This window comes from Protopterus annectens, chromosome 5.part1 (genome assembly GCF_019279795.1).
Source record: "Protopterus annectens isolate FY-2018-M chromosome 5.part1, PAN1.0, whole genome shotgun sequence".
NCBI classification, from domain to species: Eukaryota; Metazoa; Chordata; order Ceratodontiformes; family Protopteridae; genus Protopterus; species Protopterus annectens.
In genome coordinates, this window is record NC_056736.1 from 575102279 (window position 1) to 575128529 (window position 26251).

Genomic DNA, 26251 nt, shown 5'->3' on the forward strand with positions numbered 1-26251 from the left:
CCCCAGAGGTGTATGATTGTGAGGAAGGTCTCCTTGTGTAGCTGCCACTCATGGGGGTTGAGGGCACTTCTGCTGAGGTGGTCTGCCAGTGTTTTGTGTTCCCCACTGGGCTATCAGATGTAGTCCCATCACTGAGGCTGTCAGATAGGCATAGCTAGGCGACAAAGGGGGTAGAAGTGTGTTCCCCCGTTTGCTGATGTACCACATGACCATGGTGTTGTCTGTTCTGATCAACAGCATTCCTGGTTTGAGGTGTACTTTGAAAACTATTGTAGCCCTGTGCACTGCCAGCATTTCCTTCAGGATATGGAGGGTTAGATCTCCCTGATCCCAGGTGCCCCGAGTGCATACGTCTCCGAAGTAAGCCCTCCCAGGTAGTGTCTGAGGCATTGAAGGTGATGGTCTGGCCTTGGGGAAAGGTGACAAAGGTTAGACCTCTGTTCAGGATACAGACTTCTGCCCACCATAAAAGCTCCTTCCTTAAGCAGGGAATGAGAGGCAGCTGGTGCTCCAGTGAGTGTTGGCACATAGGTTTCTGAGGAACCACTGTGGTTTTCTCATGTGGAACCTGGCCAAAAACACCAACAGGATGTCATGTACCAGAGTGTTTTTGCAGGAGCTTCTTTGCTGTGAGGTGCATCCTGCAAGTTAGCTGAGAAAAGTAGTGGAGGATAAAGCTCTGCTTCGCTGGAGAGAGGAAGGCTCTTTGGGTAGATGTGTCCAGGAGAGCTTCTAAGAAGGTTCTCTGTCTTGTGGGCTAGAATTGGGATGTTTTCCCTGTTGATGGTAAATTCCCCAGAGAGGTTAGGAGGGCTTGGACAAAGCTAAGATCCTGCAAGAGCTTCTCCTTGGTGTCCGCCTGGATGAGACAGTCATCCAGATAGGGGTAAATCTTACGTTTTGCTGTCTGCAAAGGCACTTGGTGAAGACTCTTGGAGCAGTAGATAAGTCAAAGGCCACCACAACAGAGAACTGCAAGTGTACTGAGCCTGCTCTGAAGCATAGGAAACTCCTGCAGGACTCCCTTATGTGGACATGGAGGTAGGCATCTTTCAGATCTAGGGTCACTAGCCAAGCATTTGGTGCCAACATTGGCAAGAATTTTTGAAGGGTTAGCATTTTGAATTTTGGCACTAGGAGGGACAGATGTAATGTGAATAGATCTAGAATAGGGCACCAGGTGCCCTCTTTTCTGGGTACTAGGAACAACCTTGAGTAAAAACATTTTCCCACTTGTTCCTCTGGTACTGGCTCCACTGCTCCCTGAGCACAGAGTTTTTGAATCTGGCGGATGGCCTCTGTCTTCTGATTTGCTGGTATGTCTGGAAACCCTGAAAATCTGGGGTTCTCTATGAAAGTGAATCTGTACCCTTGGGAATGATGTTTAGGACCCACTGATCTGTTGTGATGGTTTGTCACATGCTTAAGAATAGGGAAAACCTTCCTCCTAGCCTGTTGGGGGGGGGCAGAGGGGAGTCATTGCAAGTCCTAAGGGTAGTAAGTGGACTTAGAACTCCCTTGTCTAAGCGTAGTAGAGGTCCACTGTCTAGGCCTCTGTTGGCTTTGCTGCTGTTGCCTGGAGGGCCTATCTCTGCACCCTCTCCTTTGCACAGCTTTTGCTTGGGCAGGAAAGCAACAGGGCTTGGTAGGAAAGTGCCTGCTGAATCTGGGGGGGTACCTGCAAGAAGTCTGACCATCTGCATTGACTTGGCCTTGTCTTCCATTTTCTTAATCACGTCCTCTGCCTTAGGGCTGAACAATTGTTACCTTTCCAAGGGGGCACCCAGAAGTTTTGATTTAACCTTGTCAGGCAAAGGTTGCTCTCTCAACCATGCATGCCTTCTAATGATTGATATAGAAACTGCAGCCCTGCTAGAGGCTTCCAAAGCATCAAATCCGCAATGCAGTGAATGCTTGGGCCACTTGAGAGCTGGAGTGAATCAGACAGAATAATTGTGCAAAATCTTACCATAACCATAAATGTCTTTCTCTTCCATGTTGCAGTATTCTAGTAATGGGATTTTCTGCCCTCAGGTGACTCATACGTCGACTCCTATACAAAAGCTTCAGCTTGGCTGTTGCAGTGTGCATGGGACGTCACACATATGCCATAAACCAGGGGCCTTAAATGTGATGTCTGCATGCACAATCCTCAGAACTTGACAGCCAGCAGGCAGAGAAAAAGGGCCTCGCAGGAGTAATGCCAGTGGTTTTTAGGTGCGCGACCTGGTGACCTACTGTACAGTGGATAGGACAGGTAAGAGAAAGGAGCTGAGGGGACTGGTGGGTGGGAAGGAATACTGCAACATGGAAGAGAAGGCCATCTATGGTTATGGCAAGATTTTACACAACTATTCTATGTCCTTCTATTCCTACGTTGCAGTACTCTAGTAGTGGGAGTGTACCGTAACTTATACGGATGAGAGACTGGTGGTATTTGAAGAGGATTCAACAAGACCCTGGAGGACTGCCCAGATAAATCCTGCTCTAGCTCTAGAAATTTGGTCCAGCTTGTAATATTTGGTGAAAGTGTGGATAGTGGCCCATGTGGCTGCTTCCAAAATGGATGCTGTGTCTAGACCTTTCATGAAGGCCTTTGATGTGCCCACCGCCCTGCTGGAAGGGGCCTTTACTCCCACTGGAGGGACCTTTCCATGGAAGGAGTAACAAAGGCAAATAGTTTTCCTAATCCAGTATGCGATGGTTTGCTTGGAGACTGCTTTGCCCAGGGCTCTAGGGTGAAAGGAGACAAAGAGTTGGTCAATTTTCCTAATGGTTTTAGTTTTGTCCAGGTAGAATCTTAACTGCCTGTGCATGTCCAAGGAGTGCAGAAGTTTCTCCCCTTCATTAGAGGGGAAGGGAAAGAGGGTGGGTAACTGGGTAGATTGTTCATGGACCACTTTGGGTATAAGAGGGATTGATTCGCTGGGTTACCCTGTCTTTGTGGAAGACTGATTGAGGGGGGCAGACCATTAAGGCCTGCAACTCTGACACCCTTCTGGCTGAGGTGATGGCCAGCAGCAGGACTGTCTTCCATGTACACATCTGTAGGGAGGAGGCCCCAGCTGGTTCAAGAGAGTGCTGGGTTAGTTTCCTTAAGATGTAGTTCAGGTCCCAGGGCGGAGGGATAGGTTTCTTTGGTGGTCTCATGTGTAAGACCACTTTAAGGAAGAGCTTTACGTTGAGCCTGGCTAAAAGGGGGGGGGGTCGAGGGGGTGGGCAGGCAGGCTGATATAGCAGAAACGTGTACTTTGAAGAATAAGAGAGTCCACCATTAATCAACTGACACATGTAGGACATAACCAGGAGGAACTCAGCAGAGCAAGGGTCCCTTCCCTTGTGCAAATACCATTTAGCACATCTTTCCCCACTTAGCCAGGTAAGAATTTCTGGTGGTAGGTTTCCTTGCCTCCCTTAGTACAGAAAGCATGTCCTCTGAGTAGTGGTGTCTGAAAGGGATTACAAGTTTATCACCCACAGTGACAGAGACAACATCTGCAAGTGTGGGTGTAGGAGAGTTCCTTTGTCTTTTGTCAGTAGGACCACCTTGTAGGGTAACTTGAAGTGATTGCCCTTGGCTAGCTTGTGAAGTAGGGGGGGGACCAGTGCTGCCTTGGCCAGTAGGGAGTCACTAACAAGATTTTTGGTTTGTCCGTCTGTATTTTCAGGAGGAATTTCTGAATCAGTTGGAATGGGGGGGGGGGCATAAAAAAATTCCCCTCCCAAGAGATGCTGAAAGTGTCCACTCTCCATGCTAGAGGGGAGTAGGCTTTTGAGCAGGAGGTCTGCAGTTGCCTGTTCTGGGGGGGGGGGGGAGGCAAACAGGTCTATTTGTGGAGCACCCCACTGGTGGACTATGTCCAGGAAGACCTCTCTGTTCAGCATCCATTCGTGCTGAGGCGAGGAGGTCCTGCTCAAGAGATCTGCTTGGTGGTTGTCCTGTGAGGGGATGTAGGCCGCTGCCTGCAGGACTAAATTGTGGTGAGAGGCTAGGTCCCATAGCAGCAAGGTTAGTCTGCACAGCGGAAAGGCTTTTGTTCCTCCCTGTTTGTTGAGGTATCACATAACTGTGATGGTGTTGGTCACTATCAGGAGCACGCCTGGAACCAGAAGGGGAAGAAAGGTTTTCAGCGGTAAGAAGACTGCTGTCATTTCCCTGATACTGATGTGCTTGGCCTGTAGAGAGGGATGCCACTTTTTTTGAATTCTGCAGGAAGCCAGGGTTGCTTCCCAACCTGAATCTGAGGCATCTGTATGCCTTGTTTGGTTTGGGGTGGGTGGCTGTAGAGGGATTCCATGGTTTAGTTGGACTTTCTGGATCCACTAGCTGACTTCTGCCTTTAGACAGGGAAGGAGGGGAATGACCTGCTCTAAGGGATGAAGATGTTGGGGTGATATGTTTTTGAGATACCACCGAAGCTTGCACATGTGCATTCTTGCCAGTGGTAGCATGGGGATGGTAGTTGCCATTAAGCCCAGGAGACTGAAGAATTGCCTTGCCGTCACCTTCTGGGACACTAGGGTTTCCTGAAAGTGGGAGGTCAGAGAAAGAACCCTGCCCTGTGGGAGAAAGACCTTCATATTGTCTGTTCTGATTCTGCAGCCTAGGAAGATCTTTTCCTGGCCTGGGACCAGGGAAGATTTTGGCAGGTTGATGGTAAAACCTAGATTCTGCAGAAGGGACATGGTGAAGTGTAGATGCCTTGAGAGAGTATCTCTGGTCTCCGCCAGAATCAGGATGTCTTCCAGATGGGGGTAAATCTGGATTCCCTGGGTTCTGCAAAAGGCAATTGCTGGGGCTAGGCACTTTGTAAAGACTCTGGGGGCCGTGGATATATCAAAGGGCAAGGCAGTAAATTGGAAGTGAGAGGAAGGGCCAGAGAAATGTAGGAATGGTCTGTGAGAGGTCCTGATGGGTATATGCAAGTAGGCCTCTTTTAGATCTAGGGTGGCCATGAAAGCTTTGGCTGGAATAAGGGGCAGCAGAGTGGGGTGAGAGCATTTTGAAGGAGGGTACCTGAAGGTGAAGATTTAGGTAGGACAGGTCCAAGATGAGACTCCAGGGCCCATCTTTTTTGGGGACCAAGAAGAGATGGGAGTAGAACCCCTTTCCCTCTTGTCCTGAGGGAACAGGTTCTATGGTGCCTAGCATTAGAAGGTCTGCTAGAATTTGTGGCATGAAGTGGGCCTGGTTTTTGTGAGGGAATAGAATGCCTTTTTTTTGGGGGAGGGCTTACCTTCCAGGATAGGAAGTACCCTTTTTTGGATAGTGGATAAGGCCCATTGGTCTGTGGTGTTGGACTGCCAAAGGGGAAGACCGTGGGAAAGGCGGGCCGAGAGGGGAAGGTGGGCAAGGCAGTCACGCATTACTGGGGCTTCCTCTCCCCTGAAAGGATTGTCTGGGGTGATGAGGTGGAGCAGAAGATCTGAAGGTGGTGGGTCTTCTGGCCCCTCTTCTAGATCTGAAAGAGGAGGTAGCAGACTGAGGATTATGCCTCACAAAAGTAGCTTTAACAGGGTAGTTCCTATAATACTTTGGAATGGGTGAAACCAAAAGATGCTTTATGTCCTGTAGTTCTTTACTTTTTTCCTGCAGATTTTTGAAAAGGACTGTAGACTGTTTACCAAAAAGGACATTGTGGTCCAGTGGTGCATCCAGGATCCTGGACTTGAAATTCTCTGGGAGGTTCTGAAGTCTTAGCCAAGAGTACCTCCTGAAAACAAAGGCAGATGCTTCTGCAGCATCTTACCTGCATGTGCAAGGAGAGCTTGGATGTAATGTCAGTCTTAATGGGGCTTGTCAGGCAGAGATGCCAACATGGAGGAGGCTTGAGAAACCAAATCTAGTGCATACTTAGTCATATGGGTTTAATAATTTATGGCCCTGAAGGCCAAAGTGGAAAAAGTATATACCTTCTTTCCCATCCTAGCCATATACTTGCTATCTTTATCTGTCGGTAAGAGGGAGGCAGAAGGCAGCAGTCTAGATTGCTTAATCTGCAGTGGTGGCAATCACAGCTGGGTCCGCCAAGGGTGGCTTAACCAGGAATTTCTGGTCCTCTGGTACTTTATAAAAGCAGTCAGGACACATGGGGGCTTGAGGGTAGGAGTCTGGGGCCTTAGAAGCTGAGATGAAGGGATCCAAGCAGGCAGAACCGGGGGGACTGCCGAATGGGACGGTGATTCTACTTGAAACTACTACTGTTCAATTAAAAGTGCACTGGAACTTAGAAAATTGCCACATTGTTTACATGACTAATTGTATTTTATTTTATTCTACAAATTGGTTTTAAATACCATTTTAAATCAGTTGAAATTTACGTGTATATTTTGTTTCCATCATCATACATACATTTTTCTTATTTTTATTTTTTTCTGGTTCTTTTTTCCACTTTATTAAAAATGATGTGTAATAACAATACTAACTTAATTATACAATTATACAGGTTTTTAGGGTTCTTGAACACAGACCTGAAGAAGTCTAGAAGGACGAAAGCGATCTTTAACAATAGGTTATGAAAATAGAAATTGATTTTTACATGCAGAATGTATATGTATATATTTATATATATTTTTTGATTGCCAAATGAACTAAGGTTGATATATTTCCAGCCATGTAGTATATTGTCTTGGATAAAATCAGACTTAATCTACTTAATAATTTGATTAAATAAGAGGTACCACATCATTATAAATTTTATTTAAAGTACATAAGGGTTGTATATTATTATGACAGCTACTAGGTAGGGCAGGACCAGCTCAAATGTCACAGTGATGGGGGAAGGGATGTGAATTTAACGTGTACCAATAACACTGTTTTAAAGCACAATAAACCATTCCCATGCCTTTTAAAAAGTATATATATATATATCTATATATATATATATATATATATATATATATATATACATATACACATATATATACATATATATAGATATATATATATATATATATATATATATATATAGATATATATATATATATATATATATATATATATATAGATATATATATATATATATACATTTAGAAAGCTTGTGAGGAAATTATTACTCTATTTTTGTTTTACTTGGATCGCTTGTCTGTGTACTTAAAGGATTTTCGACTGGAAACAGACTGCCTGCCTTGCTTGGATTACTTTTGAATACTTAGTAATGCTGTCCAATTTTGTTTTCTATTACTTTTTGTTTTGTTTTGACTTAAGACGAGTTTACGTTCACTACTTCTACTACTATTGTCTGATCTGATTAATATACAGTGATTAACTATAAATATACGGACTGAAAATCTTCCACACAGAGAAGTTTCTTACACTGTTTTGTTTTTGGACCCACTACACTTTAGTGGGTTGTTTTGAGACTTCGGGGATACCACGGAGATTGTTTCTTCCTAATCCTTTCTGACCACCTCTGATTCTTACAGTTATCACACAATATTTTATATGCTCTACCAATTATTTCTTTTTTTATTAGCAGGTTCTGTTCTAGATTCTATTAAAACTCTACCAGTGCTGGTCTTTCATTTAGAACCCCCCCTTTCTTTCTATTACCTCAAAGACCTATGGTGTCATATAAATGGGGGGAAAGAATTAAAGATATGTTGGTGCATGCTCAGTTTAGATTTCCTGCAATAAGGTTGAATAAACATTATCAAATTTAGGTTTTAGAGCTTGTGGACATTGTAGTATATGCAGTCATACAGTGCGTTCCTTTGATGAAATAAATGGACAAAAGTTTGATTGGCAGTTTTGGCTGTTTGAAGGAATTATTTATGTACTTAGATGTGAATGTAATCTATTTTATATAGGGGAATCTAAACTGAGTTTTCATGTTAAATTTTTAGCACATTTAAGAAATATTAGAAATGAAAATGTGGAAAGCTCATTAGGATTACATTTTAAAATGTATCACAAAAGTAATGGGAGTAAATTAGAGGGTACTATTTTGGAAAAAGTGCACTGTGAAAGAGGCATGTGTTTAAAAAGTAAATTACAATGGAAAGAAGCACTTTTTATTTTAAAACTTGACACCTTGCATCCTAATAGGTTAAACAGAGAGCCTAATTGGAAACGGCTCTTGTAATGAGTTGTTCTTAATCGTTTTATTGACCTTGTTTTAATATATAAATGAAGTGAAAAACTGGTATGGTTGTACTCTGTTAAAGGCATTTGCCGAGGCGCTAGAGAGAAGTCAAGTTTGTTACTGCAAAAATACATTTCTTTGTTTTTAGATCTACTGGCCGAGTCGTCTTTTGGAACTAGTTTTTATTCTGTGGTCATCTGTCTTCCTAATCCTTTCTGACCTCCTCCTAATTCCTACAGTTATCACACAATGTTTTATATGTTCTACCAATTATTTATTTTTTTTATTAGCAGGTTCTGTTCTAGATTCTATTAAAACTCTACCAGTGCTGGTCTTTCATTTAGAACCCCCCTTTCTTTCTCTTTGCCTATACTCTGACATCAATCCCTGATAAGGAAGGCAATCTCTAACCTGCAGTCCCAATAAATTCTTGGCATCTTCCCATTCTGTCATGTTTCCCTCTCTAGTCATTTGCTCCCAATACCTTGGGGCTCCTTTGCCAGTTTTCTCCAATAAATTTTAGCCCCCTCTTTCCTATTGTCTGTATCCCTAACTGCAGTAATCCATATTGGCAGAATCTCCTTTCTCCGTTCCTGTGTTGGCTTAGTTCTTCGAATACCTACTGCTACCTTTATGGATACAATATTTTGTATGATTACTGCTCTTCTCCTTACAGGCCTGCATCCAAAATATCAGCCTCTCCCTGTTTCTTGAGCCCCCCCCCCCGGTTCATCACCCCTTTCCACTTTGAACTATAGTTTTCTCCTTGTGCTACGTATAGAGTCTTAACTGTGCAGGTCTGAAATATCCCTTCAAATTGGATAATCCCAATCTGCCCTGTTCTACTGGAAGAATCATCTTATCCCAATTGACTCTTGCCATCTTCCCCTCCCAGATACAAAGTCTTTCAAGCTCTTTATTAATTGCTACCCACAACTTCTCCTCTGGTTGATAAAAATATGCCCAACCTGTGTATAAGACTAAAGGGATTAAAAACATTTTAACTGCTTGTATCTTACTATCCACATCCATATAACAAAGCTTCCATTTTCTCCGTGTTTGTATTACCTTTTATTTAATCTCTTCCAACATATCCTTAATTGCCATACTAGAATCATTTTAATCCATACTCCTAAATGCTTCATTTTATCATGTCCCCATAAATATGGGTATCTCTGAACCAGTTCTTGTTTGGGCACATCATTTACTGCTTTTGACTTTGTTTTATCCTGAAAAGATCTGAAATTGTCTCAAAATGTTCCACAACTTTGTAATGTATTTTTCTAGTTTTGTCAGGTTTATAATATCTGCAAATAAAGCCAGCTTTTCTTGACTACCATACCAATTACATCCTTGAATTTCTGAGTCCCTTATTTTCATTGCCAATGGTTCTAAACATAATGCAAATAAATAAAGGGGAAGTGGACACACCTGTCTGGTTCCTCTGCTCAAGCAAAAATTATCAGAAGACCCCTTCCACTTCAATGTTTGCCTCCGATCCCTCATATATCCTCCTAATCAACCTTATAATTTTTTTCAGAAAATGCAAATGCTTCCACTGCTCTGCTCAAAGTCCCAGCTTACTCTATCAAATGCTTTCATACTGCATCAATACTGACCAACAATAATGGTATTTTCTTACATTCTGCTTCCTTCTGGATCATCAATGTTCTGTTAATATTGTCAAATGTTTGCCACCCCTCCGCAAAACCACACTGATCCATATCTATCAATTTTGGTATTACTTTTTATAATCTTTTAACCATTATATACACGCACACTATATAATCATGGTTTAGTATTGAAATGGGCCTGTATGAAGCTGGATCAGATGGATCTTTACCCTCTTTAGGTATTACAGCTACCACTGCTTTTATTCCAGGATGGTGGTATTCTCTTCCTCTTAAGATACTGTTAAACAAAACCTTACAGATTCAAAAAGGAAAACCAAACAAAGACAAGTAAAATCCACAAAACCAGGGTTGAGGCAACAAAACAAAACTTCAGAGAAATAGCGTACGTCAATTTATTATCCGCTTTCGTCGAAAGACTTCATCAGAATGAAGTAAAAAACATAAGTCACAGGTTTAAATACTTAAAAACAGGTCACATGTACAATTAATCAATTAAAAAAAATATATATATGTATATGTAAATGAAAACTACTGTCTTAAAGAAACAAATTTAATTTTCAAACAATGTGAAGGCAAACTGTGTTGTCATCCTTACTCATCTTTAGTTTACGATACTTTAGAAAACATTTAACATTAACTGCTTCATTAAGACCAGGAAGACAGCCAGATTTTAATTTAATTTGCCAATAAGTCTCTCTTTGTAACAAATAGTTCTTATAGTCCCCATCCCTCATGTCTTTGTGAGGGACCTCTAGAACAGAAAACAAAAATATGTTAAAGGACTGGCAAACAATAGAGTGTTTAAATAGGGCATTGTTTTCATCTCTAGTTTTTATATAATACAAATGTTCCCTAATGCGTGTTTTTAACTGTCTGGTGGTCATTCCAATTTAAAATGCAGTGCATGAGGAGCATAAAGCAATGCAAATGACACCTGAAGTACAACAATTGACATAACCAGGAACTGACAAAATCCTTTCAGATGAAACAACTGAAATGCAGGGCCCTAAAGAAATAAACCTGCACATGTTGCACTGATGGCAACAGTGCATACCCCTCTTATCAGATGAAACACTACAAGGGCCACTACTGTGATTTTCCAAAATCCTTTTCAGGTTAAAATTGTTTCTCTGAACAAATAAAGGCTTGTCCCCTAAAATGTCGTGAATGTCAGAGTTCTCTTTTATGACTCTCCAATTTCTGGCCATAATACGTTGGATACGTTGGCAATCAGAGTTCATTTCTAGGGAACAAATCAAATTCACATTTAATTGTTTACTACTGACCTTATTGACATGGGGATTGATGTTATCCGACTTCAAGTTCAACAAAGGTGGATACTGGACCACCCGTTTGCTATAAATGTCAGCTCCTGTTTGAGTTAATGCAAGTTTTTCATAACCCCTATTTAAAAATAAGGAAATAATGAAATCAAATTCATAAAGCAAATCAATGTCTTTCAAAGTCATACGGCTGGCCTTAATGAACTGCCCCCTAGGAATGTTGGCAATTGCATGTTTAGGATTGTCCACTCCTATGGTGCAAATACCCATTGTTAAAGGTCTTTTTCCTATAAATGCAACTATGTAATCTCATTTCATTAAAATCCCATTTTAGGGAAACATCCAAAAAGTTGACATTTAACCCGCTACTACCGATAACAAACTTCAAATAATTTGAAAAAGAGTTAATGTCAGAAATAAAAGTCTCAACCATTAATGTATCACCTTCAATAATAAAAAACAAGTCGTCAACGAAACGACAATAAAAAGAAATGTTGTATTTACTTGTCAACAAAGGAAAAAATTGACGCTCCCACCATGACATAACTAAATTAGCATAGGCAGGGGCTGCTGAAGACCCCATGGCGACCCCTCTTTTTTGTCTGTAATAGACTTGTTCAAAAAGAAAAAAGTTGTTGTCCAAAATGATCTCTAGGAACCTACAAATAAGAGAAATCGCATTGTTAGTAAAAACTGAGTGATGAAGAGTTAAAAAACTTTGAACAGCTTCGACCACCTCGTAGTGCAGAATACAAGTATACAATGAAACTACATCAATAGTAAACATGATATGTTTGTAGGGGTCGAAACCTTGTGTTAGGGCAAAGGTATTGATTTTACTAAGGAAAAGCCAAGAGTCACGGATATATGAAGGTTCATTGGCTACAATGGGTCCCAAAAGAGCGTCAATGAACAGGGCCAACCCCTCAGTGATAGAATGAGGGGAAGACACAATGGGTCTAAATGGCGGGTTACTAATTGACTTGTGAGTTTTGGGTATCCCAAAATTAACCCCTATTCTGGGCTCTTCAATGACACAAAAATCATACAGGTCGTGACTAATTTCACCACTCATAAGGGCTTCATACAAGTGCGAGTGGATTAAACGTTGACAACGACGAATGTCGAAAAGGGAAACAATTTCATACTCGTCCCTATTGTTAAGTATGTCCATGATTCCTTTAACATAAAGGTCCCTTTCCATAATGACTATGTTGCTGCCCTTATCACTTTTCATAAACCTGAAATTATTGGCCATAGATTGTAAATTCTTAAGAGCCTTCCTTTCAACAGTAGATAAATTGTTGTAATAATTAGGTCTATTGTTTAACATGAAGTCAACATCTTGAATACAGGTCTCTTCAAAAACCTTGATGGTATGCTGTAACCTAGGACAGTAAACCGAAGGTTTGATAAAAACTCTGTTAGAAACAGATACATTGTGCAATAAATAATGCAAGTTCAACTTTCTAGTGTATTGCTTAATGTCAATAACTGTCCTAACATAGTTAGCTCTAGAATGTGGAACAAAATTAAGACCAAGTTTAAGAACATTAATCTCATCATTAGAAAAAACATGTTCAGTCAAATTAATGATACTGAAGTTGTCAGATAAAAGTTCTAAGTCTTTCGACGAAAGCGGATAATAAATTGACATACGCTATTTCTCTGAAGTTTTGTTTTGTTGCCTCAACCCTGGTTTTTGGATTTTACTTGTCTTTGTTTGGTTTTCCTTTCTGAAGTTGTTCCTGTGTTTTTCACCATGGCCGAGGCAGCTGACGACCCTTTACTGAACCTCAGCGTTCACCCAACACCTTCTTCTGAAATTGGGAATTTGAACGTTTTGTTGATCACCACTTTAACTGAAATTAAAAACTCTCTCAAATTTCTGGTCACCAAGGCCAACGAAACGGAATCTACTATCAAAGCTTCTAGCCCAGCTGGTTCCTTTCATGAAATGGACACCATTATCAATTTAGACAATCCACCACGACAAGTGAATTTTTTGGCTTCCAGTGAACAGCGCATGATTGGTCGGGCGACTTTTCAACAGTTCTTTGACCGTGCGGAGAATCCCTTCAGTTCCTTGGGCGGTTCCGGTGGATTGTTCAACGTACTTTACAGTGATGATTTCAACTCTAAACGTGAGCAGCCTGCCTATGCTAATTTAGTTATGTCATGGTGGGAGCGTCAATTTTTTCCTTTGTTGACAAGTAAATACAACATTTCCTTTTATTGTCGTTTCATTGACGACTTGTTTTTTATTACTGAAGGTGATACATTAATGGTTGAGACTTTTATTTCTGACATTAACTCTTTTTCAAATTATTTGAAGTTTGTTATCGGTAGCAGTGGGTTAAATGTTAACTTTTTGGATGTTTCCCTAAAATGGGATTTTAATGAAAGGAGATTACATAGTTGCATTTACAGGAAAAAGACCTTTAACAATGGGTATTTGCACCATAGGAGTGGACATCCTAAACATGTAATTGCCAACATTCCTAGAGGGCAGTTCATTAGGGCCAGCCGTATGACTTTGAAAGACATTGATTTGCTTTATGAATTTGATTTCATTATTTCCTTATTTTTAAATAGGGGTTATGAAAAACTTGCATTAACTCAAACAGGAGCTGACATTTATAGCAAACGGGTGGTCCAGTATCCACCTTTGTTGAACTTGAAGTCAGATAACATCAATCCCCATGTCAATAAGGTCAGTAGTAAACAATTAAATGTTAATTTGATTTGTTCCCTAGAAATGAACTCTGATTGCCAACGTATCCAACGTATTATGGCCAGAAATTGGAGAGTCATAAAAGGGAACTCTGACATTCATGACATTTTAGGGGACAAGCCTTTATTTGTTCAGAGAAACAATTTTAACCTGAAAAGGATTTTGGAAAATCACAGTAGTGGCCCTTGTAGTGTTTCATCTGATAAGAGGGGTATGCACTGTTGCCATCAGTGCAACATGTGCAGGTTTATTTCTTTAGGGCCCTACATTTCAGTTGTTTCATCTGAAAGGATTTTGTCAGTTCCTGGTTATGTCAATTGTTGTACTTCAGGTGTCATTTACATTGCTTTATGCTCCTCATGCACTGCATTTTACATTGGAATGACCACCAGACAGTTAAAAACACGCATTAGGGAACATTTGTATTGTATAAAAACTAGAGATGAAAACAATGCCATATTTAAACACTCTATTGTTTGCCAGTCCTTTAACAAATTTTTGTTTTCTGTTCTAGAGGTCTGTCACAAAGACATGAGGGATGGGGACTATAAGAACTATGTGTTACAAAGAGAGACTTATTGGCAAATTAAATTAAAATCTGACTGTCTTCCTGGTCTTAATGAAGCAGTTAATGTTAAATGTTTTCTAAAGTATCGTAAACTAAAGATGAGTAAGGATGACAACACAGTTTGCCTTCACATTGCTTGAAAATTAAATTTGTTTCTTTAAGGCAGTAGTTTTAATTTACATATACATATATATATTTTTTAATTGATTAATTGTACATGTGACCTGTTTTTAAGTATTTAAATCTGTGACTTATGTTTTTTACGTCATTCTGATGAAGTCTTTCGACGAAAGCGGATAATAAATTGACACACGCTATTTCTCTGAAGTTTTGTTTTAAAACCTTACAGATCTTCATCAGTTTTTTCCTCCTAGCTTCCAAACTTCCACAGGAATGCCATCTATTCCTGGGGACTTTCCTGTAGGTTGGTTATATATAGCCATTTTTATCTCATCTCCTCCTATCCTAACCGCTAGTAATTGAGCGTCATCTACCTCTAACACTGGCATATTTAATTCTTTCATAAACATTTCCTTTTGTACCTTTTCTCAATTTTCACATTTCTCTGCTTTATAGAGACTCTCATAGAACTTCTGAAATATTTATAATACCTCTACAGGATCTCATTACCTTTCTTGTTATAGGCTCCCTAGGTTTGGTGACAGCCCTTTCTACTTTTTGTTGCCAGAGTAGTGCTAAAAGTTTCTGTGCTCTGCTAACAAAAAAGCAGTTGCTTAACAGCAATCTTCCAAACCTGTCCATATTATCAAGGTAATCCCTTACTTTCTGCCTAGCATTCTGCAGCTGATCCTCTTTTTATTCTGAGATTCCCCCTATTCTGCAATATTTAACATTTGTCAGTCCCTCTAAATAAGTATTACTTAACCATAGCTCTCTTCTTTTACTTCCATCCTATTTTAAACTCCACCTTAATTTGATCCCACTCCCTAGGTACATTTTCAAAATAAATTTCTATTCTCTCTAATAGCCCCTGAATAAATCTCCCCTTATCCATTCCTTAAATTTCTGTATTTTCAACAGACATGTGGGAAAGCACCAGTGTCTCATTTTTATTTCATTTCCCTGTGCTTTTATTTTAGCTTTGACTGGTGCACGATCTGAAAGACCTTCAATTAAATGCACATGTTCCTGTGAAATGTAAATTCTGTCTACCCAGTTTTTATATCTTGGGGAATATGTAAATTCACGCCAAACTCCTTTTACTGAATTCACATCTTCCATGCCAAATATTTTCATAAATTTCTTCAAAAATCTATCCTCCTTTGTTATATTTTCTCTTCTAGGTCCCCCAGACACATCTTCACTACTGCAAATCAAATTCCAGTCCATACCTGTAAGTAATATTCCTTGCTGAAACCTGATTATTTCTCCCAGAATTTTCTTAAGCTCCATTATAGCAGTTTTAGGTGGAATCTAAATACATACCAGTGTAATCTTCCTCCCTTACCAGTTGCCCCTTAGCACTACAAATTTGCCATTATCTTTATCTTTTTCTATCACTATTGGAGTTCCTCTTTCAATTAACACAAGTAGTCCTCTTTTCCTTTGCCCCAGGTATTCCCCTGAATAACTATCCTGAAAACCTTTATCAAATTCACATGTTCAGTTCTTTCCAAATGTCTCTCCTGTAACATAGCTATTTGCACTCTACATTTTTAATATAATTAACTAACCTTTCCTTGTATTTATCTGTGAGACCATTTACATTTAAAGACATTAAAGAAAGCATCACTGTATTAAAAAGTTATTATTCCCACATTTTACATAGAACACCATTTTTATTAAATGTCAAGTTCCAATTTTTGTGTTGCATGCATACACTGTTTGGCAGTTTGAACTTTTATACAGTTGTTTCTTGTCATATCCATTTGAGCCTATGTTACATCTTATAAAACTTTTTGTTTTACTGAAAGCCCTAAAACAAAAAACAGACCCCAAAACCTATTAACTTAGTACTAACACACAAATCTACGTACACTTAGAATTTTTACCCTCCTAATAGGAATAAAAGTCCCAAACTGACAACCACACACTCAAACTTGAGTAAACCTAAAAGAAGGGTTGTCCATGCTAAGACACATGGTACAGCCTGTGCTTCTAACTGCTGATTGGTTTTGTCTTATCTTTATAGCTCTCCCAGATGGAAAACCCCTGAATGTTTTCAAAGAAAATTAACTACCTTGGGAAAGCCCCTGAATATTTTCAGAGAACACTGTCTACCTTGGGAAAAACCCTGAATGCTTTCAGAGAACATCATCTCCTAGCCAGTTTTGCTTTTCTTTTTCCCCCCAGCCAATCACTCACTGCAAATCTGTAGCCTGTTTCTATATTCAATGGTCTCCATGGAGACATGAGAACTAGGCAGCCAGTTTCTCTTGTTTCCACGGAAACATGAAGACCAGTTGCAGAATTGTTATTGAGCATACATGTATTTGCTGAAAAAAGCCTCATAATATTCAATGTTCTTATTCATTTACTTTCTCTCTCTTAAAACTTGTTACTAGGTCCTTAATCCAGTCATTCCCCCATGCAAGAATGAGAAAAGAGTTTCTGTACTTTTGATGGTTTTGTTTTATTTCTGGGCGTCTGATGAACACTGTCTCAATATGTTGACCTAAATCTTCTATACATATGCACAAACGTGTATTTCATAAAACACACACCCATAAAAATCTGACAGACACGCAGTAAAATGCATAAGGAAGAAGCAAAGGTACTTGGTGTTGGAATTCTAGGCCTGGTACTATCAAACCTGCCGCACTTGGAGGACAGCAGAGCAAAAAGGATGTAGCTATTCATAATGTACACAATGTATACCACCATTTAAAATAAATTTTTTTTGTGATGTGAGGGTACTAACATGTAAACTAATGGCATATTTACAACGGTTTACAGAGCTATACTTTGTTTAATAGCTTTCTATAGAATGGCTCGTTTTACAGCACTGAAAATTAATACTGCACATGAATATGCAGTGTTAGGAGTAGGAACACCACATTTTTGAGTGAGGGGGCTATTTTCTAAAAGCTGGTGCACAAATTTAAAAATCTCAGCAACACCTCTGCTGAGTGACCACCCTTGACAGTGGCACAAAATAAGTGAATATTATACCAGTTATTCTCCCCTTTACAGTTTCTGGTTGATGCTCCTTGGCTGTGGGAGGTAACCTAGACAGATGAAGAAAATGGGAATACAGATTTTTAATTCTGGCCAGAAAATAGACACACATAACTGCAACAATAAATGTGATTAATGTGCCAGTACTTGGTTAACAGCCAATATTCTGCAAAAACAACCCTTTAACAGATCATGAACAATTTAAAATGCAGCAGCTCTCCCAGATGTACACTTTATATACATCAGAGTTTATTGTTACTTAATACATTTGACACTGTGAATTAAATACTGGAAACGAGTATAGCCATACATCATCATGTAAAACTATTTTGAAATTACTCATTTTGAGACCTGAAATGTGTAAGAATTTTAATTACTAACAAAAAATTTCTGGTACATTTGCCATGATTTTAGTACATTACAGATTTGATAATGTTTTTTTTTTTACTTCCAGAATGTCAATTTGTCATGTTTTCTCTGTCTTTGTAAGAGTTTCAGCTTGTTCAGCTTATAACAAGGAGGAGGTATACATTCTAGATATTAAATAACGTTTCTACAGTTCTAGAAGTCTTATCTACAACCCTACCCAGAAGCCAACTACATATCACATCACTACTTAAATCTATCCATAACCCCTTTTCCCCATTTGTGCACATACAGTTGGGGTGTCACTTCAACAGTGACAATCATCAACATGACCTAATTTTCATACCTGAAAATTAAAAAAAGACTACTTACTGGTACAGGAAGAGAGACAGAAACTGGAGTATTCTGCGTGTACATGTGAACAGGCACTGGAACATAGACAGGTACAGGAACAGGCACAGGAACATACTCCTTCTTCACAGTTTCATCTGAACTAGTTTTAACAGCTTCTTCTGAAACCATCTCTACAGTTTCCTCAGAACTAGTTTTCACATCATCTTCTGAAACCATCTTCATTGCTTCATCTAAAACTGTTTTTACAGGCTCCTCTGAAACCGTCACACCTTCCTCTGAAAAACAAAAGACTATACTTAACATGCTTAGGAAGCCATCAAACCAGCTAAGCAGTGGATTTATAGAACTATCAAAGTAAATAATTAGTATAGGAAAGTACAGCTGTGTACACTTACAAATAAATGTAGATGTTCGAGTGTATTCACTGTTGCAGTAATTACATTTGGGTAATCTGATTGCAGGTTGCCCTCAGTCGGCCTGATTAACAAAGTCTTGGGTCCTGCGTTGGTTGCTGTCTCTTCTTCCATGACGTCAAGTCGTCAGGGGTATAAAATATGCAGCCAACGCCATTACATCAGTTTGCCTTGCCCCAGATGTCAGGTGCCCCCCAATGGGAAGCAATTAAACAAAAATGCAAAGGTATACCTCTAACTAAAAAGCAAATACACCAAAAAGGCTTTTAAGCATAGTAAAGGAAAGTAGAGGTATAGCCAAAAGAAGTAAGGGGGCAGGAGGGAGGGTAAACAGGACTGCAACAGTGAATACACTCGAACATCTACATTTATGGTAAGTGTACACAACTGTACTATTGTTCTTCGTGTTTCACTGTTGCAGTCATTACATTTGGGTAGAGTCCCAAAGCTATGGTTGGGAGGAAGACTTTAGATAACATTAGAGCCAGCTATAAGGACCTGTAAGACTGCAGTGGCAAAGCCAGCTCTGGATTTAGAGAAAAAAGGCAAATGATAATGCTTTGTGAAAGTATGTACTGAACTCCAAATAGCGGCTTCTAGGATGTCCCTGGTAGAAACGCCTCTGAGAAAGGCTGTAGAAGTAGATGCAGGCCTGGTGGAGTGAGGTCTGATCCCCTGGGGGGAATAGGTTTTCCATGGTGCTTATAGCAGAAATGAATGCAATGGCTTATCCATTTAGAAATGGTTTGTTTTCAAATAGCCTTCCCCTCTGCCCCTGCAGCAAATGATACCAGCAGTTGTTCAGATTTTCTTTGAGTTTTAGTCCTGTCCAAGTAGAATCTAAGTTGTTTGTGCACATCCAAGGAATGCAGTATCCGTTTCCCTTTCTTCTGTGGATTGGGAAAGAAGGTTGGCAAATGAATGGACTGATTAAGGGCCACACTGGATATTCACCTTGGGCATGAAGGACGATTTGGTTCTGAGTGACACCCTGTCTGCATGAAAGATGATAAAAGGCTCCACTGCCATAAGGACCTGCAATTCAGATACCCTTCTAGCTGAAGTGATTGCTAAAAGGAAAGCTGTTTTCCAAGAAAAATTTCAAGTCTGCAGTAGCAGCTGGCTCGAAAGGAGGGAGAGTGAGTTTCTCCAATACAAAGTTAAGGTCCCAGGTTGGGGTTGGAGCTCTCCTGGGTGGTCTCAAATTTTTGAACCCACTGAGAAACTCCTTGAGCAGTGGATGAGAGAAGAGGGGAGGTTCTGTGTTACAATGAGCTGAAATGGCTGAGGCGTGGATTTTAATGGAGGAAAAAGACAGGCCCTTGTGAAGCATCTCAGTTAAGTACTGTAAAATCTGAGGTAAATTGGGCACTGCTGTGTTCATCCCTTGAGATTGGTACAAGGCACAGAATCTTTTCCATTTTTCAGCATAAGACTTTCTAGTACTAGGCCTCCTTGCCTTTAAAATGACATCCATCGCAGGTTTGCTGAGGGATAAGAGAGAGTTTAAGTAAATTAGCCAGGCTGCAAGGTTCAGTATTGGAAGCTATGGGTGCAGAATCTGGTTCTCCTGCTTTGACAGCAGGGAAGGAGTCTGAGGCAGGTGCAATGGAGATAACCATGACACAGTGCGCAGGAGGAGGTACCAGTGTTGGCGCGTCCAGTCTGGAGCAATCAAAATCATCCTTGGTTTGTCCTGTTTGACTTTGAGTAGTACTTTGGAGAGCAGAGGCAGCAAGGGAAAGGCATATACTGATAGGTTTTTCCAGCTGAAGGACACAGCATCCACTTTCCAGGCTTGTTTGTGGGGAGTCCTTGTGCAATATTTGTCCAATTAGTAGTTCTGAGGGGAGGCAAACAGGTCTTTATCTGAGTTCCCCCATTCTCTTGTCAACATGTTGAAAATCCTTGGTTCCAGTTTCCACTTGTGTGGGCCCATGAGTTTTCTGCTTAGTCCATCTGCCAGTGTATTTAATTTTCCTGGCAGGAATTGAGCTTGTAGGTGCACTTGGCAGCTCAACGCTGTGTTCCACAATCCCAAGGCTAGTCTGCTGAGGGGGTAAGAATGTGTACCCCCCTGCTTGTTTATGCATCACATAACGTGTTGCTGTCAGTCATTACCATTAGTTGTCCTGGAAGAATATAGTCCTTGAAGGCTGTCGGAGCATTCCGTACAGCTAACATTTCTTTTTGATTGATATGCAGGTGCATTTGACTTGGGTTCCATCTGCCCTAAATGCACTTCCCTGCCAGGTGAGCCCCCCCATGCATAGTCTGATGCATCTGTTGTTAGGGTTTGGGTGGCAGGGGGTGGTGTGAAAGGTAGTCCCTTGTTTTGGTGGCAGGCCTCTGCCCACCAAAGGAACTCTAGGCGTAGGCAAGGTATGATGGGAATCATTGTTTCTAGGCTGTGAGAATGTTGACTCCATAGGCTTTTTAGATATCACTGTAGTTTCCTGATATGCAGTCTTACATATGGAATTAGAAGAATGCAGGAGGCCATGAACCCTAAGGCTTGCAGTATTTGTCTTGCAGATAGCAGGGGTTTTTGTGGCCACTTGTTTGAAGTAGGATGTCAAATGAATTTGTTTTTCTGGCGTGAGGTAAGCCATCTGGGAAGTTATATTCAAGGTTGCGCCCAGGAATGTAACTTGTTGACAGGGTACCAGTTGTGACTTCTTTTCGTTTATGGTGTACCCCAGACAAGTTAGAACCCTTTTTACAAATGCCAGATGATTCAAAAGTATGTCTTGGCTTTCTGCCTGAATCAGACAATCATTCAGGTATGGGCATATTTGAATACTTCTTTGCCTGCAAAAGGCAATAGCTGGAGCTAGGCACTTTGTGAATACCCTGGGCGCAGTAGATAAGCCAAAGGGCAGTGCAGAGAAAGTACAGTTTTGTACCTACCATAAATGTAGATGTTCGAGTGCTAATACAGCTGCAGTAATCACATATGGGTTCTCTGCCGTCAGGCGGTCCCTCGGTCGGCCGAATTCCAAAGTCATGGTCCGGCGTCGGTTGTTGTCGCTTTCTTTCCTGACGTCAGTGAGGCAGGGGTATATAAGACACAGCCAACGCCATTTTCTTCAGTCTTTCTTGCCCCAGATGTCAGGTGCCCCCAGAAGGAAGGCAATACATAAATTATATTTATATACATGAAATGCAATATAATCAAAAATCAGTAGTTGCAAGCAAATATACCATAGAAGGATAACCCCATCAGGTTGTATGAAGAGGGGTTAGGCCCTAGGCCTTTACCAAGAGGGGAAGGAGGGAGGGAAACCTGTACTGCAGCTGTATTAGCACTCAAACATCTACATTTATGGTAGGTACAAAACTGTACTATGTTCATCGTGCATACAGCTGAGTAATCACATATGGGTAGAATCCCAAAGCTACGCACAGGGTGGTAGGCACTAGGTGGAACTGGGATGAGCCAGAATGCCCTGCAACACAGCAGTGGCAAAGCCTGCTCTAGTTTTGGAATATAAAGGCAGGTGGTAGTGTTTTGTGAAGGTATGCACAGAACTCCAAGTGGCTGCCTCCAAAATATCTTTGGTAGGAACTCCTCTGAGGAAGGCTGTAGAGGTAGCTGTGGCCCTGGTGGAGTGGGAGCTGATGCCTGTAGGGACAGATTTTCCATGATAGGAGTAACAAAACCGTATGCAGTGGCCTATCCATTTTGAAATTGTCCGTTTGGTAACTGGCTTCCCTTGAGCTCCTACAGCATAGGACACAAAGAGTTGCTCTGATTTCCTGAAAAGCTTTGTTCTGTCCAAATAATAACGTAGCTGTCTATGGATGTCTAAGGAGTGTAGGAGCCTTTCCCCTTTGTTTTGAGGATTGGGGTAAAAGGTAGGTAAGTGTATGGCTTGATTTAAAGCTACCCTGGATACCACTTTAGGCATAAATGACGGGTTGGTTCGAAGGGAAACCCTATCCTGATGGAAGACGAGAAAGGGCTGTACAGCCATGAGGGCTTGTAGTTCCGATACTCTACGAGCTGAGGTAATGGCCAGAAGGAAAGCTGTTATCCAGGACAAGTATTGCAAATCTGTTGAGGCAGCTGGTTCAAAGGGAGGCAATGTTAATTTTTCTAGAAGGTAATTAAGATCCCAGGCTGGTATTGGTTGCTTCCTTGGTGGTCTTATATTCTTAGCCCCTCTGAGGAACTGTCTTAAGAGTGGGTGAGAGAATAAGGGTGGATCCGTGTTGAATTCTGCAGAAATGGCTGAGGCATGGATTTTTATGGAGGAAAATGAAAGTCCAGTGTTCAGCAGCTCAGCTAGATACTGTAATACCCGAGGCAAATTCAGTTTTTTAGGGTCCTGGCCTTTTTTCTCATTCCAAGAGCAAAACCGTTTCCATTTTGCGGAGTAAGCCTTTCTAGTAGATGGCCTTCTGGCCTCCAAAATGACATCCTGCACCTCTTTGGGGAGTAGAGTCTGTTGTGGTGTTTAGGAATTTTCCATGCAGTGAGATTGAGTGTTTTCAGCTGACTGTGAAGAGTTTTGTAGCTGTGCTGAGTCAGCAGAAGAGGCATTAGAGGTAGGGGCCAGGGAGGAGTATGTGTTAGGCTCCTCAGTAGTGGGTACCAGTGTTGTCTTGGCCAGTCTGGAGCAATTAGTATCATCTTCGGTCTGTCTGCTCTTGCTTTCAAGAGCACCTTTGGCAGAAGAGGCATAGGTGGGAAAGCGTAAACTGTCCATGCTGTCCAACTGAATGAAAGGGCGTCCACTCTCCAGGCCTTTGGATGAAAGGCCCTTGAACAAAACATTTCCAATTGATGATTCCTGTGGGAGGCGAAGAGATTTATGTCTGGCCTCCCCCACGCTTGGATTATCTTTGTAAACACTTGAGGATGCAACTTCCATTCGTGTGGATCTGTCATATTTCTGCTTAGATTGTCTGCCAGTGTGTTTTCCAAGCCTGACAAGTACTGTGCTTGAAGTTCGATTTGCCATTCCAGAGCCAAGTTCCAAAGTGTCATGGCTAGTCTGCAAAGGGGGCATGAATGTGTTCCTCCTTGTTTGTTTATGTACCACATTACTGTGGTGTTGTCTGTTCTTATCAATAATTGTCCTGGATGCAGGAGGTCCTTGAATGCTGTAATTGCATTTATCACTGCTAGCATTTCTTTTTGATTGATTTGAAGGTGCTTTTCCTTTTGGGACCATTTGCCCTGAATGCACCTGTCTGTCATGTGCGCCCCCCCCCCCCCCCCGGCGTAGTCTGAGGCATCTGTTGTGATGACTTGATTTGCTTGAGGCTTGCAGAATGGAAGACCTGTGTTTGTTTGACATGCTTGGGCCCACCATAGAAATTCCTTTTGCAAACATGGAATTATTGGTATTATTGTTTCCAAACTGTGGCTGTGTTGAGACCATAGGTTTTTTAGGTACCATTGAAGTTTCCTCATATGCAACTTTGCACATGGGATTAAAAGAATGCAAGATGCCATGAAGCCCAGAGCCTGCAGGATTTTCCTTGCAGTAAGCCTGGTACAATTTGCTAGTGTTTTGAAGTACTGAGTTAGTTGCCCGTTTTCTGGCGTAAGATAGGCCATCTGGGTGTTTGTGTCCAAGTTGGCACCCAGGAAAAGTACAGTTTTGTACCTACCATAAATGTAGATGTCCGAACAGGATAGCATCTGCAGTCCTTACAAATGGGTTGTCCTGTCGTCAGGCAGCCCTTCGGTCGGCCGGATTCCAAAGTCTGGGTCTGGCCTCGGCTGGTGTCGCACTTCACCCGACGTCATAGCTGCAGTTCTTCGGGTATAAAGACATCAGCCGACGCCATTTTCCTCAGTGTTTCTTGCCCCAGATGCCAGTTGCCCTCTTGGATAGCTAAATTTTGGATAAATGCCAATGTTTCCAAATAGTAGAAGGCAAACACATAAAATTATCATGTATGTACATATATACAAACAAATACACCATAAGAGATCCCCCCCCAGCTAGCTATTAGGTGGGCAAATACCCTAGGAGTACCACAGAGGGGAAGGAGGGCGGGTAATCCTGACTGCAGATGCTATCCTGTTCGGACATCTACATTTATGGTAGGTACAAAACTGTACTATGTCCTTCAAGGATGCATCTGCAGTCCTTACAAATGGGTAGAATACCATAGCCAAACTAGGGGAGGAGGAAGAAGAATTATGGTGTAGTTAGGATCCCTTGCAAAACAGCAGTGGCAAACCCTGCTCGGGATCTAGAGTATAAAGATAAGTTATAATGCTTGGCAAATGTATGCACGGAGGTCCAAGTAGCAGCCTCTATAATGTCCTTGGTAGCCACTCGTAAGAAAGCTGTGGTAGTGGCTGTAGCCCTTGTAGAATGAGGCCTTATGTTCTGTGGAATTTGCTTTCCATGGTAGGAGTAACAGAATCGTATGCAATTTCCTATCCACTTGGAGATTGTCTGTTTGGAAATTGCTTTTCCTTCCCTTCCTGTTGCATATGCTACCAGAAGCTGGTCAGTTTTTCTATTGCCCTTGGTTCTGTCCAGGTAGTAGCGTAACTGTCTATGTACATCCAAGGTATGCAGTAGTCTTTCCCCCCTGTTCTGTGGATTGGGAAAGAAGGTAGGTAGGTGGATTGCCTGGTTTAAAGACACTCTGGATACCACCTTAGGCATAAATGTAGGATTAGTTCTCATGGACACTATCTTGATGGAAGATTAGGAAGGGTTGTACTGCCATTAAAGCCTGTAGTTCAGAAACCCTTCTTGCTGAGGTAATAGCCAGCAGGAAAGCAGTTTTCCAGGATAGGTGTTGAAGATCTGCTGTTACTGCTGGTTCAAAAGGGGGAAGTGTCAATTTTTCTAGTACAAAGTTCAAGTCCCATGCTGGCACTGGTGGTTTCCTAGGAGGTTTTACATTCTTAATTCCTCTCAGAAACTGCCTGAGTAGAGGATGTGAAAAGACAGGTGGATCGAAACTGTATTCTGCAGAAATAGCTGATGCATGTATTTTGATGGAGGAATAGGACAGGCCTGTATGGAATAGCTCTGCCAAATACTCCAGGATGTTGGCAATGTCTACCTTTGACACATCTTTGCCCCTCTCGGTACTCCAAATGAGCAACCTTTTCCATTTTCCTGCATAGTTCCTTCTTGTTGAGGGCCTGCGGGCCTCTAGGATAATGTCTTTAACCCTTTGGGATAAATCTGGGTTAGCTGCTCCTATGTAATGTTCCAGGCAGTCAGTTGCAGAGTTTTCAGGTTTGGATGCAGGATGTTGTAGTCGCTCTGAGTTAACATCAAGGGAATCAGGGGCAGTGTCCACATTCTCCCCCGGGACATGCTCCTTAGTAATGGGTACCAATGTTGTCTTGGCCAATCTGGAGCTATCAAAATTATCCTTGGACGTTCCTCTTTGATTTTCAATAGCACCTTGTGCATCAAAGGAAGAGGTGGGAAAGCATATGCTGTCAGGCCTTTCCAACTGAAGGATAGAGAGTCCACCTTCCAAGCAAGTAGGTGGAATGTCCTTGTGCAAAATTTCTTGAGCTGGTGATTGAGTGGGGATGCGAATAGGTCTATTTGTGGCAATCCCCATTTCTTTGTGATGGCCTTGAAGATGTCCGGGTGTAGCATCCATTCGTGAGCATCCAAAGTAGTTCTGCTTAATATGTCTGCTAGGATGTTTTCTTTTCCGGGTACAAATATTGCTTGT

At 41.3% G+C, this 26251-nt stretch overlaps 1 protein-coding gene across 2 annotated transcripts in view; it reads right to left on the reverse strand.

Moving 5' to 3' along the window:
• The window catches only part of ZMYM2 (zinc finger MYM-type containing 2), a 2217537-nt gene that overhangs the window by 866387 nt on the left and 1324899 nt on the right, over window positions 1-26251 (reverse strand). For both annotated transcript variants that reach the window (XM_044073197.1, XM_044073196.1), the window contains exon 14: window positions 18180-18436. In XM_044073197.1, coding sequence (XP_043929132.1) covers window positions 18180-18436 — 257 coding nt within the window. The remainder of the gene's footprint in view (window positions 1-18179; window positions 18437-26251) is intronic.